The sequence below is a fragment of the Nomascus leucogenys genome, chromosome 4, assembly GCF_006542625.1.
Source record: "Nomascus leucogenys isolate Asia chromosome 4, Asia_NLE_v1, whole genome shotgun sequence".
NCBI lineage: Eukaryota > Metazoa > Chordata > Mammalia > Primates > Hylobatidae > Nomascus > Nomascus leucogenys.
This window is the reverse complement of record NC_044384.1, coordinates 64,850,987-64,869,756: the sequence shown is the minus strand read 5'-3', so window position 1 is coordinate 64,869,756 and position 18,770 is coordinate 64,850,987. Positions and strand designations below refer to the sequence as shown.

General features: G+C 43.1%; 1 protein-coding gene across 1 annotated transcript; it reads left to right on the top strand.

Moving 5' to 3' along the window:
- Positions 1-513: 513 nt before the first annotated feature.
- TMEM200C (transmembrane protein 200C) lies at positions 514-6,569 on the top strand. Its single transcript, XM_030810726.1, has 2 exons — positions 514-957; positions 3,830-6,569. Exon 2 carries the CDS (start codon positions 3,924-3,926, stop codon positions 5,784-5,786), a length of 1,863 nt encoding a protein of 620 aa, XP_030666586.1. The 5' UTR covers positions 514-957; positions 3,830-3,923; the 3' UTR covers positions 5,787-6,569.
- The last annotated feature ends 12,201 nt before the right edge of the window (positions 6,570-18,770 follow it).

Sequence of the window (18,770 nt, the reverse complement as noted above, 5' to 3'; positions counted from 1 at the left end):
GCACGGAGGGAACGCGGACTCTGGCCCCTAGCTCCCCGAGAGAGCCCCTCGGATGCTGCTGGGGAGACCCTCCGGGCCTCTCTTTGGGGCCTCTGGGGCCCGCGGCTCAGACAGGTAGTTGGAAGAAAGAAGAACAAAGCTGCCCGCGGAGGCAGGCGGCGGTCTAGGGGCGCCCCGGGGCGGGGAGAGCCGAGGCCAAGGAGGCACCCCGCGCCCCCTGCCCCGCGGGCGCCCCGCGCCGGCTACCTCCGCCGCCTCCCCTGACGCCTCCTCCTCCCCGAGGAATCGGCGCTTCAGAAGGGACGGGCGGCGGGCGGCGGGCGGCGGGCGGCGGGCGGCGGGCGGCGGCGGGGGGCGGAGGACGCGGGGGAGCGGGGAAGGCCCGCGGCGTTGGGGGGCGCCGGAGGAGGGTGTGGGGCGCGGGGCGGGGGCGCCTCCCCACGCCGCCGAGCCGGGCGGGCCCCGACCGCCACCCTGCCGCAATTTCCCTGTGTCATGGCTCCGGTCTCTTAGCAACAGCCGCCAGTCCGGCCGCCCTGAGCTGCCGCCGCGGGCTCATCTCCACCCGGCGGAGCCCGGCGCGCCGCAGCCACACAAAAGAGGCGCGAGGGCCGGCGGCGCGGCCGCGGGGGCCCGCCCCGGAGCGCCGCGCTAGGGGACGCCGCGAGCTGGAGGATGAGCGGCGGAGAGGAGGGCTCCGAGGCGGGATGCGGGATGCGGAGGACCTGACACTTCTTGGAAACTCTTGGAAATGGCTCCCGCCACAGCGCCGGCGGGGACTGCGAGCCTGGGGCGGGCGCTCGCCCCCGCGGGGCTGCTGAGCCGCGCTCGGATGCAGGGCCCCGGGGCGCTGTCTCTGCGCTCCGCCGTCGGCTCGGGCTGAAAAAGTTTCTCCATGGTTCCATTGTGTTGCCCGAGCGCCCGTTCGCCGGCCCCGACCTCCCTCGGTCTCCCTGGGTAAGTGAGCGATCTTGTGTGCGGAGAGTGCTGCCATTTTGATCAATTCTGCCAGTTCCCAGCCCCTGGGGGCCCCTCCCCGCCCCTCGGGTCCCCGAGCCCCCGCGCCCCCGCGCCCCGGGGTGGGGTTCGGTGAGAGAGGCTTTTTCCTGGGCTGGCTACGCGGGATGCGCTGCCCAGAAAAGGCTAGTTCAGGATTGCCCTCACTTCGCTCCTGCCTGTCTTCTTTCCAGAGGCGGACTCCCAGCTGCTGCACTCATGTGACTCCAGCTAATATCAATAAACAGACCAAAGCCAGGGGCCAGGGGGTCGCCGCCCTGCCAGTGAGGGGCCGGGGGTCGAGGACCTGGGTTGGGTACTGGGCACAGCACATCGCTCCCAGTCTGTGGGCTCCGAGCCTCCGAGCCTCAGAGTGGGGTTTAATCCATCATGAGCGGAGAACTTGAATGTCTCTCTTGGAAGCAGTTGTATTTTTAGACATCCCTCCTTTGCTTCCCCCATCCTCCATTCTTTAACCACGGTAAGACCAGCTCCAGGCAGTAAATTGCGAGGGCAGCCAAGCTTGACTGCTAAGTTTGTTTTCTTTCATTAGGTATAAAGGAAAACCTCAAAGGTGGGTCTCCCGTGGCATCTGACCTTTGTATTTCGTGTCAGATGGTGGTACATTAAAAGGGAGTACAGCCTTCAACACAGCTGAAAGAATAATAAACGAGGGAGTTAATTACTAGCTATTAAACTCATTTTAAAGGTGTGCGGTAAAGGACTGTTGAAATCCATTCCAGCCTTCCTTACATTCTACCGGAGCCAAAGCTGCCTTGCTGAGGAGAAATCCAAGTGGGTTTCCCCCTCCCCCAAGACATCCAGCCTCCCCGTGCACCTGATCAATGCCCAACAAAACATGTAGCCTTTCTGCGGTGGGAGAGCCACCCTGCCAACTGAGTCTGAGTTCGCTTCTAAAAAATGTCTGGTCCTTAAAGCCTTCTTAAGATAACCACGGATCTCCAGATTATTTAAGATGCTGGATTCCAAGGATCACTTAAAACAACAGTCTCTATGTTACAACCACATAATAAATGTGCTTATTTATTTGGGATTAGAGATAGACAGTAAGCTCTTTTTTTGTTTGTTTGTTTCAATCTGTACTTACTGGTGCAGCTTAAAGGTTTATAGATGTATTCTCTATACTGACCCCTCTCTTATCTACCTGGTGCTTCTCTTTACTGAAACCCAACGAAGTCCCAAAGAGATACTGATTTGCAAATATTGCAAAGAGCTGATTACCATTTGCATTCCCACTGATGGAGAAATGATCCTGCCTATATTGATATAATAGAGGAACTCAAGGGCCGAAGCCTTTCACCCAATCACCAATTAAAAGCAAAATTCTACCTACCACACATTTTCAAGGGGGGAATTTATTCTAAAACATGAATTATAAAGGATAGAAGAGCAAAAGGCTTGGGAGTGATATCTAAGTCTTTCAGTTCATACAATGTCCTTGATTTTAGCATCTCGTAGGAGGGAAAACAACTAATGGGACAGAAAATGTTCTACTCTGGAGATACAGCAAGACTGTAATTTTTAGAGGCTGCCGAATAACCACAAATATGCATTTGTGAATTAACCTACCCAAGCTTTATTACAAACAACTAAATAAACTTCCTAAGAATAGTCCATTGATTGTTGCCACCCTCCCTTCCTAAAAATGACCTCATGAGAAAGGGATAAGGGGGAAAAACAAAACAAAAACAGTTCTGGCTTGGGGGAAATGTCATTCTACAAATCATCATATTATGTAGAATGCTTTACCTAGTTAATTGCCTACTCATTTCAATACTGGGACTCTGTAGCATGCTCTTGGCACCTTAATAAGGGGTCAGAAAGCTATTATGGCAGAGTGTTAGTTTTTTTAATTGTAATTTTCCCATATGAGAAAAAGATCTTTCTCTTGGAGATTCCAGGGGACTTCTCAAATTCCCTGATGAAGTCTGGCACATGATACCTTTAAGGGAGTTCCTCTGAGGGAGGAAAGAAGGCCAGAAGGAAGAGCTCAGTTACATAAGCAGTTACCTAAAACTAAATATTCCACCCCAAGAAGCTGTCCAGATGTTGCTGAGAGGAGAGAAGGCTGTGCAAGGGATCTGCCTGCACATAGCTGTAGGAACAGGCATAGGTGGGAGACAACTTTGTGAAGGGATTTATTGTCAGAGTATTGCAATATCTTTGCTGCTTCCCCAGTGGTGAACTCTCTATTAATTATCTGAAGTAAATAAACCGCCTGCCTGCCATTATATAACCTTTGATTTTCATCCAGTGAAATAAATTCCTTTGTCTTTATACAGTAGTAACTTTCCTGACTCTTTTAGTAACTTTGGGCCACACAATGACAGATTCCTCAGCTTAGAGAGACTTGAAACTCCTGTGGCAGCTCCCTTGAAAAATCTTCCAATTCCTGAAGGACTGAGGGAAAGAATCTTGCTAGGGAAGTCCTTAACCACTACTTTGAGTCCCTACATTTAGGTTTTACTAATGGTTGGAACTCCATTGTTCATTTCAAACTCTCATATTACCATGGAGTGTGTGGGGGAGATGGGTGGGGAGCGGGGAGAAGAAGGCATATTCTCAGATGGTTTTATCACCACATATTAGTTATTGCAATGTTTTATAACCACCTATTAGTTGTTGCAACGACGTTTCCCTTCCCTAATGTCTACCTGGCCCCAGCCTCTGTACATGGCCTTGTTACAGTTAGTGGATAAAGGCCTTGGGGTGGGGGCACACATGGAGTGGGATCTGGGAGTAGGGCAGCTGCAGCGTGAGATGTCACTGCAGCCAAGCCGACACCCTCTGACTGTCTTCCTCTGCTTTGCAGCAGGAGGAGGTGGCTGAGCAGCTAGTGGGCAGTTGGCGCCCTCCCTGCTCAAGCCTCCATCCCAGAGGCTAGTCCTGCACTCCAGGAGTTCGCCATGATCGCCACCGGCGGCCTGCTAAGGATTTCCGCCAGAAAGCAGGATCCACTCCGCCCCCCAAGCCAGATACCCAAGCGCAAGCGGAAAGCCAAGAAGAGGCGCAAGAACGACGTGGTGGTGGTGAAAGGCAAGCTGAAGCTGTGCTCCATCTCGGGGCTCATCGCCCTCTGTGGGATCCTGGTGCTGCTGGTGGGCATAGCCATGGCGGTGGTGGGCTACTGGCCCAAGGCCACCGGGGCCAATCGGGAGGGGGGTAAGCAGCTGCCGCCTGCGGGGAGCAGCCACCGCGTCCCAACCACGGCCAACAGCAGCAGCAGTGGCAGCAAAAACCGGTCCAGGAGCCACCCTAGGGCTCCAGGGCATGTCAACTCCAGTTCCGCGGGCGCGCCCAGGAGCACGCCTCCAGCGCGAGCCGCCTCCCCTTCCTCCTCCTCCACGTCGGTGGGCTTCTTCTTCCGCATCTTCTCTGGCTACCTGCACTCTGACAAGCTCAAGGTCTTCGGGCCCCTCATCATGGGCATCGGCATCTTCCTGTTCATCTGCGCAAACGCGGTCCTCCACGAGAACCGGGACAAGAAGACCAAAATCATCAACCTGCGGGACCTCTACTCCACCGTCATCGACGTGCACAGCCTCCGCGCCAAAGACCTGGCGGCGGCCGCTGCCGCAGCCGCGGCTGCAGCCGCCTCCTCGTCGTCGTCGGCCCCCGCCGCGGCGCCCCCCGGGGCCATCCCGCTCAACGGCTTCCTCAGCTACGTGCAGTCGCGGGGCCTGGAGCTGAAGCCCGGGAGCTGCAGTGGCGCCGGGGACGCCTTCGGAGCGGCGGCGATGCTGGCCAAGGGCTCGTGGCCCCTTCACCCCGCGGCGCTGAGCGGCGGCCGCCCTCGGGGCTCCGCGTCCCCGCCGGACCTGGCCTCTTCCCCGCGCTGTACGCGGGAGCCCCCGAGCCTTGCCGAGGCCGTGTACAGCGTCTACCGCGAGCGCTCGGGCGTGGCAGGCCGTCGCCGGGCCGCCGCTGCCACCGCCGCCGCAGCCGCTAGCAGCTGCAGCAGTCCGGCGCCCTGCAGCCCACCCGAGAGCTGGGGGCGCCAGAGCACCGCCAGTTCCTTCGTGGACTCCTCGCTGAGCGCCTTCGCGCTGCTGCCCTTGCAAGGGGACCGCGATAGGGACGGGGACGTGGAGGGCGCGAGCTGCAGCTGGCAGAGGCCTCCGGGGGAACGCGGCTCTCTGGAGATCCCGAGGGGCGAGCTCAACCTGAGCATGACCAACCTCCGCGGAGCAGAGGGCAGCATGCGCGGGGCGCGCCAGGAGCTGGAGGAGCCCGAGGGCGCGGTAGCAGAGCGCGCCGCCAGGGGGCAGGGCGGCCGCCTGCCCAGGACCGGCAGGTACGCGGCCTTGCGGCGCCGCAGCACCAGCGGGCTCCCGGACTACCGGGAGCCGCCGTCTCCCGAGCCCCCGCCCTCCCCGGGGAGTGCAGACCCGGATTCCAGCCCTGTGGCCAAAGCCGCCTCCCCCTTGCCACCCCTGCGGCTCGAGGGCTCGCCCCCCACCAGGCGGGACTCCGGGAGCTCCCAGTCGGATGACCCATCCAGCAGCAATAAGGGCTACACACCCCTGCGGGAGGCCGGCACCTCCTCCGAGTCGGTCTTGGACGCAGTAGCTGGTCAAACGCGAGACTCTGTGGCCGCCCCCGTTCCGTGTGCGGAGCAGAGCTCGCCGGAGGGTGCCAGCCAGGAGCCACCCACGGCCGAGCAACCTCAGCCGGTGCAGAGGCAGTTTACAAACAAGGAGAAACTCATCATGATTTCCAGGTCTCATGCCATAGGGGTAGAAGAAGAACTGGAAAGCACAGGCATTTAGAGAAAGGGGTGGGTGGGGGAGGAGGAAAGAGAAAATGGGAGAAACGCCCACTTGAATCAGTGCATTAACAGGTCCCTGTTTCTTTTGTGGACTGATCCGAGGACATCATTCAATATCCAAAGAGCTGCAGAATGTTATCCTTGAATTGCGTCCACAAGATTCCTGTAGATAACTCCAAGGATTTTTTTTTTAAGCAAACTAGTCTTTTTAAGTCCGATGGTGATTGTATGTTCAATGAAAACCAAATGTATTAAAAGGTCAGCAATCTAGTCCATTAGATAAAATCTTTTAATTTTCTTAGGATCAAAATAATATATTTTTGACAGTAACTGTGCACTTTACTCCAATTTTTTTTTAATCCCTAATTTCCCGACCCCTGTACTCTGCGCTGGTTTTGCCCATAGCTGCTTGCGAATGGCAGGCTTTTTTCTCCCTCCGTTTGCGGAACATAGAAGAGTTTGTCTCAGTTCTCTTAGAATTGATGTTACTAACTGAAGTCAAAGCCAAAAGCATGAATAATTCAGGAAAGAGCACTTTCCTTGTCCCACCCCACTGTGCTCACCCAATGCCCAAAAGCTTCTTCATTTTTAAACGGGTGTGTACGTTTTGCTACTAGGGTATGTGGTGGAGACTGGAGGGGGCCAGGAACTAGATGGACTGTTACATTCCGAAATTTATATCAAGTACACTATGCTTTATTGAGTGTTATCACACCTGTATTGAAAATAGCATTAATACTTTAAATCTTTTTTAATAAAAGAAGTTTCCGAACAAACAGTTAAACATAATATTGCCTCATTTGCCTTGGAGCTAGCTCATCCGGTACCTCTGAAATATTTTGCTGTGACACTGCTACCAGGACTGTTGTGATCTTCCCCGAAAGTACTCAGCACCATTGTCACATGTCCAGCGTATTTTTAAGCTTAAAATGTAGGGTAGTATTTAACATCTGGGAACTTCTCTTTCAAATAGAATGAAACGTTAAGTAAATAGTAATATGCCTATGATACTTCTCATTTACCTCCAAGTATTAATTTGCAGAGCACCAGGCTTAATATTCCCTTCCCATCCTCTTGGATATCACTGATTATAAGTTAATGGTCTTGAATCCATGGCCTACATAAGCAAAAAGATAATGTTTTAATAATTCGGTAGATTGTTTACACTTGATGTCATTAAAAGTGAATTAGTTCATTTTCAAGACAAGGAGACAAGATGTGGTCATTTTGGTCTCCTTGTGGTCATTTTGGTCTCCTACAGCAGCTAGTCCTGTAGAAAGAATGCAGATTCAGAGCTGAGATTGGACCCAGCTGTTGGCATCTCCTAGCTGTGTGGCCTTGTACAAGTCACAAACTCTGAGTCTCAGTCATCTTTCTGTAAAATGAAGAGAACCAGACATACCTCATGGAGCTATGAGAGGAATAGAACAGGGTCAGGGTCACAGGAGGGTTTTTATGTGTGGAGTTTACCAGAACCCTTGGCCCACAGGATGTATTCAATAAATGGGGGTTATTGTAATTATTGTTACCATTATAATATGCTGCTGAATGCATACTGTAGAAGAATGGACCTTCCTTGAACTTGAGTTCAAGAAAGTCTAGTCTGAAATCTGGGATATCCACCTATTATCTATATAACCTTAGACAAATCACTTAATCCCTCTGGGCCTCTGGTGGATGATATAATCTCTGTGATCTCCAGCTCTAAAAGCCTTACTTAAATTCAGGCTCTTGTCCTGGATGTAATCATAATACATTTGTACCTACAACTTGGCAAAGAGTGAATACACGTCATCAAATACCATTAGCGTGACATTCTGCAATACACTTTAAAAGGGCCTAATTTATTCTCAGATTGGATCTGCATTAAACCAGTAACTCACTTTAGGGCTGTAGATTAATATATTGGGCTCTTCTATAAAGCAAAAGTGAGTTTGCACTAATGAGTGACATGCAAGTGTAGTAAGACCTCAAGGTAGTGTTAAATTTCAACAGTCTCAATTGCTTTATCACAATTCCAAAATAAATGTCAAACTTCCTTAGGTTTTCTTCTCCATTACCTTGGGTACTGGGTAATTTATATACTGAGATAGTGTGTTACTTCAAGGGGAAAAGAGGTTCTGGTGTTCTGCAATACTGTTTCCAGTCCTCGGAGAATGCACTGTAAATGCTACATTTATCAAATGCTAAGTGACATTTAGCAAATAATAAAGCTAATAGCTCTTAGCTTAACTAAGGAGGGGTGGACAGAATACTGTTTATATCTCACAAACTTATCTCCATATCAGATAATATCTAACTTAACCATTGAACAATTTAACTAGATTTTTTTTCTGAAGATAGAAAAAGATGAGCTCAATTTTCCAAATCTTGGGAGGAGCCTGTGATTTATTTAGACTTCAGAGGAAGTGTATAAGTGTAGTAATTCACAATCTTAACTTTCATAGGAGCAGAAATCTGCAATAATAATGCTAATTTTCACTCAGTACTTACTGTGGGTTCAGTAATATTGTAGGAGCTTTGTACATACTATCTCAGTGAATCCTCACAGCAACTCTATTGAAGTAGGATTATTCTTACCCCTGTTTTGCAGAGAAAGACACTGAGGTCAGAAAGATGGAATTTTTGCCCAGGGTTACACAGCTGGTAAATGGTGGATCCAGGATTTACACAGAGTTTGGAAGATTAGATAGACCTGTCAGCAGATGCTGAGTTGAAATTGGCATTTCTGGAGACCATCAAAATACTTTATTTATTCTTTATTTCCTGCTAGATCCCTTTCCAGACCATTCTTAGAGAAATGCAGAAAATAGTCAGAATGCACAGTAAGATAAAAAGCTGGAGTTCGTAAATCTTCAGACGGGTATGAACAAGTTTTTTTGTAAGTGACTTTTCAGGGGTTTTTGTACAAAATAAATAAGAGTATTTGAAAGGGCCTTATAGATGATAAAATCCCCCCACCTTTAACTTATAAATGAGGTTTCTAAGATTTAGAAAGATGGAACGATTTATTCTGAAACAAACAGCAGTGGCAGGACTCGAATGTTAAATTAAAATAATTGCAACAATTGGTGTGATGGTATTTTTTTCCTGAATTTCTGTCATGTACCAGCTGGGTGACCATGGACAAGTTACATAGTCTCTCTGTGTCTCAATCTCCTTTTCCACACTATAGGAATAATAATGTCCCCACCTTACAGGGCTGGAGTAAAGATTAAATGAACTAATATTTGTGTAAAGTGCTTATAATGGGCTTGGAACATAGAGAGTATTATACAAAGTTTTGTTCCTTTTATTTAAAATAGAATCAACTGCTAAACAATTACTTCATATGACCTTCCTTTTTATTAACGGAATAATTTTAGGCTTAAAAATCTAAAGTATAAGGCAACATAGCATAGTGGCTCAAAGTGTGACTTAGGGGGTTATATAACATTATAACTGGGTCTTCACATCTAGTAAATGGAGATAATAAATATAATTTGACACATAGAATTAATTATTTAAATGAGGACTAAATAAACTAATATAATTAAAGGACTTAGAACAACTCCTGGCACATAAAAATATTCAGTAAATGTTAACTACTATTATTAAGGCAAAATACAGAAAAGCAATTAGTAGGCTAAATTTACTACTCAGTAGTTAGGGACAACCATAAACTTAATGTACTAAAAAGTCTTTAAAATTTAGGTATATCAGAAAGAAAAATTAGACCTTAAAAAATGAGGGCTTATGCTGCTGCAATGCCTCCTGATAGAACTATCAAGAGCTAGACATATGCTCCTCATGGTCCCAGGATCATAATATTATATAACAATGAATGAACGCCCAAACAGGCACACTTGGCTATATTTAGCCGCAATTATTGCATTTCCATTTATTGAGGCTAGCCATATCAGAAGGCCAGTGAAGTCCCTGAGGTCTCAGCCCCCTATTAGGCTTCAAGTAAAGATCAGGTGCTCTATTGATTTATTTAAATTGTCCAGACAAAAGTTTTTTCTATATTAATTTTGTTCTTCAGTAATTTTGAGTTCTTTAAGATGCAGTTTTGATTTTTTTTGAGCTAGAGAACTTAAGAAAAACCCTCTGACACATAAAATTAGTACAGACTAAGTATATGGACTTCTATTTGGATTAGGATAATATTTTTGCCACGATATAAAAATACGTTTTATAAATAAGATCTTCTTGTATTAAGGGTTGCAGTTTAAGGTTGATATTTTTCTCACTTATAACAAAGAATAGGTTGATGTTTATGGAGTTTGTTTTCCATAGACCCAGACTATTTTAAAATTTTTGTTATTACTTGGGAGGTGTAAAAATCATTGGGTGAATATTTAGACTAAGTTTTTGAATGACTAACTCTGAAAAACAATCTAATAGACCCCACCCTACCCCAGGGAAGTTATCTTTGGGGTTTTTTTCTTCAAAAAGGAATCAGATTCTTCTTTAAATTGATAAGAAAATTCAATGTTTTATCTATTAAGCCACCACCAGTTAAGGAGTCCAACTTTAGTCAAACTACCTGCAACTCTGCCAAGACCTGAGGAACTCCTTATTTCCTGTATGCCATCCGTTCATCTATGACATCAGAAAAGCACTGTGCTAGTGTTGAGCCACATGGGTGTGAACTGCAGTAGGAGTTAAAAATGCCAGCCATTCTAAGGACTTAGCCTACGCCCCAGAGCCAGAAGCATTTCAGGATTTCTGCCACCTGGAAAGATATTGTTACTCCACTTGAAATGGGCTCTCATCCCTTGTCCCTTTAATAATGCCAGCTATGACATGGCTTTGCATGGCAAACAGGACATGGGCTGATTCGTTACTAAGATAACATACTGTCATTCCTGGTGAAAAGACTGAAAAAGATTATGCAGATTCTCCTGGAATATTACAAAGTATGTGCCTGTCTCAATAACCTGTGCTTTCTGATCCTACATTGTGACCAAGTCCCACGAAGGCTGACTGTCAATAACAAGGGAGGAAAATAGGTAGGCCCAGTGGTGGAAGAAAAAGAGCATCCTGTCAAAAGAGAAAAAAAGATAGGCGAGAATCACTAGGGAAGCTTTTTGTTTCATAAAAAAGCATTTGGTTACTCTTGTTTATAGATCATTTTGTATGTAAAGTGTCTTAAAAATTGCAATAACTTTTATTCCTTAGCAAATATTCTTTTTGCAAATGCGTGGCTAGACATTAATTTGTATATTTTTTAATATTTAAGAAATTCAACACAACACTGTATAATTGATGCAAACCCACTTGATACTAGTAAATGCTAAATACCTAATAATGTTTAATAATTGAAAAGAAATTTATGGGCAAATTTCTGAACAATTTATTTTAAGTTGAGAAACTCCAGTATCTTTAAACTACGTCTATGTGTCTAAAGAAAAAAAAACTAAAAGTTATTAATGACTGATATAACTAGGTCAATCGAAGCAAACCAGATCAGAAAATGACTTTGTCTCAGTGGAGGACTTTTGCCATTGCTTTATGTGGCTAATTGCCTTATCACTCCCTTTTGTATAGACACAACCTAAAAAACACCCAATTTCACCTGTAGTAGTAAGCATCTGTGTTTCAAGCTGCTGCCCTTTTGGTAAAATACACAAATTGCTTTCAGATGAGTTTCAGATATATTATACTCCGCCTATAATGAGTCAGGTAGGCACTGTGGTAGGTAGAAAGGATAAAAATATCCTTTTTGTGTGTGTGAAAGACAATTTCTGACCACAGAATCTTGTAATAGTATTGTTTCGAGACAGGCACACAAACCGTAATTTTACTATAATGTGAATATTACAAGAGAGTTATGATACGAATCTTCCAGCTGAGTCTTGAGAAATGAAGAAAATGTCAGATAGGTACAAAAAGCTGGGAAAGGTGTGTTGGCCAGTGGGGCCAGCATGAACAAATGCAGGACACAAAACACAATTTAACAAGCTAGATTATCATAAGATAATTGATATTTAATTATTACCTAGTATCTCCATAGCATAGAGGTGTTTATTTTGGAAAAAAAACAACAAAAACAAAACAAAAACTATATATCTCTGATCTATAGATATAGATAAATAGATGTCTCCTTTATAAGTAGCAGAAGGACATTTGAAATTAAAATTACGATGGTTTTGGCATTAAAATGCTCAAAACATATATACCTACATTCTATATTTAATGATTCATTTTTAACTGACCTTCACTAGCAGGGCTTCTTAACTGAGAAGTATCAGTACATAGAACTAACAAACTAAATTCTTATTGGACCTAAGCTATCTTTATAAGCAAGAATGATTTTTGCTGAATTATACATTGCTTTAAAATTACCATTTAATTTGAAATTTCAAATTCTGGAAATAATTTCCCTAGACGTGTGTATAAGGAGATAAAACTGAGAGGAGAATCTGTCACTTGGCAACAATGTTTGGATCATGGATCAAGTGTGTTGATCCATGTACCGTGAAGACTGGAGACAGCATAAACTTGGGGGTTCTTCTATCAAGCCACAGGTCATTTTTCAGAATCTACACATGATAACTGAATATATTTCTACAGATTTCTACATCAATTTTGCAGCATCATTTATATCAGGAAACATAAATAATTTATCTTTGTTAATAATAAACATCCGTTTTTTTTGTTCCTCACGTATGTGTTCATAGCAAAAGGAAAGGTTAAGATGCAGACATACTGTTGCAAATGTGTATGAGTATTCTTTGTGGACTGGCACCAAAAGCACTATGCCTTTTGATTTTTAAACAGCCAGTCATTTTGAGACAGTCACAGAAAACAGATTTGGCCAGAATAACAAAGTATAGATGCAGTTTAATACTTCATTTATGCACAAAGCTGCAAACAAAAAGATATAGGCAAAAAACCTGCTTTTCAATACAAATATTCTGTTAAAGTAAAAAATATATAATTTTATTAACAAAAGTATAATTTTGTTAGTTTGAATTCGTCACGTAATTACTTGATCAAAATCTTTTTAGTGCATAAACACAGTCAAGGCAAACATATAAAATGTGTTTTCTAATCCATGAAAGTGAGAATTCTGCAAAATCACTTTCCACTATAGATAAAATTTAATAGATATCTTCAGTTATGTTTTATTGTCAGAGACACTAATAATTCTTCCATAAGGTTATATCTATTGGTAAGAAGTTTAAAAATTGGAAATACTGGTATTTAAAGTGCTGTGGTTAATATGTCATGGTAAATGATATCAGGAAGCAAATAGAATTCTTGATAAAGAGGAAGAAAATTCAAAAGACTAATTTGGTGACCTAAATACTAATCCTTCTGCTTATGTAACCATGCAGCTTAATGTGTTTGGAGCACTAAATACAACTTGAGTGCTTGCTCATTTGATTGTACAATTTATTCTATTTGTATTTCTAGTTTTATTTCAGCTTCATGCCTGAGAACATCTCTTGATTTATTAGTCTTGCTTAGGATTACTACTTTAAAAAAAGAATGCATTTCTAATGATAGTAATATTAATAATAATAATAGTCTTAAAAAAGACCAAAAAGTAATTTGAGCACTAATAATAAGTAATTGTTTGCGCCCCAATTTTTTATATCTTCTCAAATAGAGAATAAATTGACTGATATCTTCTGGAAACATGTGCCGCTGAAAAGCCAAAACACAATTAAAGTGCATGTTTGCAATCTCCTCATTCCTCAAATCCCATGGATGTCCAACACTAGAACCTTTCTTTGATTCATGTAGGATATTCTGACTAAGTCAGAGAGATGCTGGTGAATGCTTTCCAAGATTTCTTTTATTATAAAGTGAATGGAGAGGACACTTAATAATGCTATACCTGCCTGAAAAAAATGCCAGCTTTCATTAAGTCAGTGGCAATTAAATGCAACACTTGACAAATAAATTGAACAAAGCATCTGGCTAGTCTGTAAGTATGAATCATCTTCAATGGAAGTACCAAATTATAGTAAAAAAAAATAAAGGGATATAAAAAGAAAAATAAAATTCAGACATGATTAGGACCATGAGTAAAAATAATCCAAGTTGATATGTGGCAACTTGTAATGCAGCAAAATTTTAGAAAATTATTTAGTGATTGTATAAATGTGACATGCCTGAAAAATGTTAATTAAACTGGTTTACACAATGATGGAGATGTATAATTATTTAGACATGCTCCCACAGTCCTTTGGAAGAAAATTGTGAATTCCAGCTCTGAAAGGCTGTTTGGATTATAACCCCTGGTGCTGAGGGTTGAATGCAAAGCCTTTTTATCCACTGAAAATGATGAGATCCCGGAAGTGTCACAGGCTTGCCTCACTCTTCTCTGATTTCATTCAAGCAGATTAGAAAGGGCAACTTGAACAGCAAGGAGCATCTATATCTTTAATGCTTTCTCTTTTACCAACATCTTTCGGCACATTTAACTCACGGAGGAAAGACAGCAAAAAGATAGTAGGTTGGGTCTCATAAGGAGTAATCCATCCATTGTATCTTTTAATTTATATGCACTCTTTATAATCTTAAAGACAGAAGAAGGGGGAAGATTGTCTATTAAAATCCAGAACATTCTTGCCATCATGTCTAAAACTAATATGTCTGCCTGAGATTGATTTCTGAGTCTTGGCCTGAATTACAGATTTGAAAATCAGGCTGTTGCAATAAAAATTATAATTGATGATAGAAATATTAGTGGAAGGATACCTGGGATTTTTAGTTGCAAATATTATGGGCTGAAGGAGTTCCTGGAGGTGGGATTAGTGTGCGTGTATGTGCACACACACATGTGCATCAATGAACGAACTATTGAAACTTAAAGCAAGTCAACTTTGTAACTTACTGATTTATTTTGAAGTGTGTGAACAAAAATAAATGCTTTTGAGAATAAATCACATGCCATAGCAAGAAAACCTTTGCTTCAGGCAGATAATAGGACTGACAAGCCATGTATGCCATAGTTCTAATGACATAGCCTGTGACCTTAAGAAAAATTGAAAAATTCCAAAACAAAATTTATATGTCATAGAATTTGGTCATGGCCCAGGCTTAGGAAGGAACTTAATCATATTTATACTAGCAAGGCGATACATAAGACTTGATGAATTCCATAGTGAGTTTTTATATTATATTTTGGCTTTCATGTGAAATTGTTTGGATTCTCATTATGCTCACCATAATCAGAATTATGAGCCTAAGTGAAGACTGAAGTATTTTAGAGCTCTGGTCCCTGCTACATGGGTTTAATTAGACAAGAAAATGCCCTGAAAGTGAAGCTAACCAAACAAATGTCAACTTTACAGGCATTGAAATTAATTTCAAAATGTTTGCATCATTAAATTAAAATAAAATAATAACAATTCATTAGCCAATTGCATTGCTCAATTTGAATATACAGGATTTTCCCTCCTAGATTCAAATTAGAAAATTCAGAGATGGTCAAAATAATTTTGAAAGAGCTTATGTTTGTTCTGATGCCAGATGGGGGTCTTCTGAGGGAGGATTTGCCATGAAGAGTGTTCCAAGAACACTCCAAGTGTAAAGCCATAAGCATTCATTTGTGGAGATGTCATACACTTGAAGAGAACTCGATTTTCTCTAGTTTGGTCTTCATAAAACTAGTCTGTGACTTTCTCCTTGCACTTCAAAGCAGAATATAATCCTTGTTTACAAAGTAAGCAAAACATACCTTTATAGCAATACACATTTTATCCTATCACACTATATTATGCCTAAGGAATTTCAATTAAATGGTACCATTAGTTTTCCCTTCAATTTTGGTTTTCTTTAGACCACAAAGTGTTCAAGTCTGGGTCTAATTGGCATAAATGTGGTGGGAATTTTACCACTGAAGAACAAATCTGTTACTATTATTATTATTTTTGAGACGGATTCTTGCTCTGTCACCCAGGCTGGAATGCAGTGGCGTAATCTCGGCTCACTGCAACCTCTGCCTCCAGGGTTCAAGCAATTCTCCTGCCTCAGCCTCCGAAATATCTGGGATTACAGAGGCCTGCCACCACGCCCAGCTAAATTTTTGTATTTTTAGTAGAGACAGGGTTTCACCATGTTGGCCAGGCTGGCCTTGAACTCCTGACCTCAGGTGATCCACCCGCCTCGACCTCCCAAAGTTCTGGGATTACAGACATGAGCCACCACACCCGGCCCAAATCTGTTGATTTAGGTTAAAAAACCATGTATCCTACTCTATCCTTGTTGAACACCTATACTGATCATTGCCCAATTTTCCCTTGAGTGTGTGTTAGAATGCTAGGGCTCTACTGAGAAATTTCAAAAACCATTTTATTTTAACTTTTTATTCATATAAATTTAAAGAGTACAAGTGCAATTTTGATACATGGATATCTTGAATAATGATGAAGTCTGAGCTTTTACTGTGTCCATCACCTGAGTAATGTACATGGTACCCATTAAGTAATTTCTCATCACCCCTTCCCTCTCACCCTCCCACTCTTTCAAGTATCCAATTCAAAACTATTTTAAGTTAAGGAGTTAGTATTTAAAATATATCAATAGCCCATTTCAGACGGCTTTGTGTCAAATCCCTTTCCCATGCTTTTATCCCTAGATGACTCAGTTGTCTTCACATTTTTTTGTCCAGTGTAAAATTTTAGATTTCCCTGCATCTTGCTCCCCCTACTGCCAAATAGGTGTATGCGCTCCTTAAAGTAAAAACAAATGCCACATTCCAAAGTATTTTTTGGAATGCTTTTTCTATAAAATGCATGCCCTTCCCTGTTGTCCCCGACCTCCCACCAAAATGTGAACTGATCTGGATAATAACATTTTCTTTTTATCATCATTGTTCCCATTAATAGCATATGCTTACTCTGTATTCTTTCTGAATTATTTTATGTAGCTAGGCTCCCATCCTGGAAATGTGAACAAATGTCAGTTGCAAGACTCACTGCCAGTTTTCTTTAACCAGAAGTACTAATGCTGGCCACACTTCTCACCACTGTTCCTTTTATTCATCAATTTCTTTAGCAAACATTTATCATAGACCTTCTAATTTCAGACCCTGTCTTTAAGAATGAAGATATTAAAAATATGTACTTTTTGACCTTGAAATGTCATATTCTAGTAGAGGACACCGATATGTAAACAAATAATTTCAATGTGTGACATGTGGAGGAGCATTTTATGAAAATAGCATAGTCAAGAGAGTACATTTTCAGCACTGCGCTAGCTCTAAAAACTTTCTCACCTGCAAAATAGGACAAGTACCTACCTCAGCAGGTTTTTGTGAGGATTAAATGGCACAAGGCATATAAGGCCGTGTGTCTGGCAAATGGTGGGTGCTCAATAAATGCCGGCTACTATTATTACTAGTTAAAAATGACATGATAATAACCAGCAATTATTTGGTTTCCAGGAGTAGGAACTATTCTCTCAATCACTCACCACTTGAAAGTTTCTTCCCCTGGTGTGATACAGCATTTTGAATCATTGAGGGTTCACTCAGAAAGCAGAGGCACTGTGAGCTATCTATGGGACAAGGGATTTAGTTCAAGAATGAGACATTGTCTGGTCATAGGAGGATCTGGGGAAAGTGATGTTCCAGGAAGGAATTTGGAGTTTCAGAGAAGTCATCAACCTGAGAAGTTAAGCACGTCCAAGCGCCAAAATCAGGCTGCAAACTGAAGACACAGGGAAGCCATTGGAAGCTGTGCTTCTGTATCGCTACCATCTCTGTGGATCCGCCACCTAGAGTGAGGTGGGGGGCCTGGGGCTGCTGTTATTCCAGGTGGTCATCCTTCAGAAGAAGAGCTGGCTGCAGAGACGGGGAGATTAAGGACAGGCTGGAGCCCACCGATGCCACTGCATCTGCTGTAACCTCATCGAATGCAATGACCCCCAAGGGCAATAACTGCTGTGTTGTTCCACCTTCTTAAAATTGGTCTTCTGGCTGACTCTAACTCAGAATCCTACAGAGTGGTATATTCTGAGAAAATAGGTCTAACCTAACCAAGTCCGCATGGTTAAAAAACACCAGAGTCCATCTGTTGTCAGCTTGGCATCCATATGCACCTCTTTAACTATATTTAATTTCTAAATAAGGACATAAGCAACATCATGCTTCTACCTAATGTGATGTAGCTGTCTCTCACACACCTGAAAACACAGCAAAACTCTCTACAAAAAGGGTACAAACTCAGTCTTCTTTAGTGATGCTCATTCTTGTAGCTAGTTCACCCCCAACCCTTTGCCATCCTGTAGTTTAAATATTGGGGTATATAATCAAGTGAACTACTATTAACATATCATAAGTTAGATAAAAGAAGAGCCAGAGTAAGGAACAAAGAAATAAGTTTTCATATTTTCTATTCTCTTCACTTTGAGCAAGCACATTGGCTGGTTGTGATTCCCTTTCTGGCAGGTGACCCAAGCCTTCCTTCCTGAAAGGTCTGTGCCCGGAGCTGTTCTGCCTATGTGGGGTTGGTGTAGTTTTTCCTTACAGGACATAATAATTCTAACAGGCACTATCAGGATCTCCTGCATTCCAGACAACCTCCTTACCCACACTGTGGAGTAGCAAACCAATTTCCACTTGATAGAATAGTCACATCAGTTAGTACAGGCACTCCTTTCTTTGCCCAGATGACAATCTCAACTTCCAGTTTAATGGAACCAACACTTTCTGCTTCATGGATGCATCCTTGTCTTGGGAACTAAGATCTTTAGACTAGCAGAGCCCAGAATTGCAGCTACTGGAAGCAAAAATTTCACATACGAGTGAAATTCACTTAGTAGTCATTAGAGGTAACAGTGGGAGGAAACACTTCCATTTCTACCCCTTCATCATTAGACACGTGAATCATAACTATGGGAAAGGCATCAAGGCATACTGTTTGCTGACTTGGAGAATATACCGTATTCTAGAGAATGTTACCCCAGCCTGCAAAGTGTTGCCACAGAGCTGGTGTTATAACTAAGTCTTCAAAAGGCCATTCCATCATTCCTTCAGGCTAGT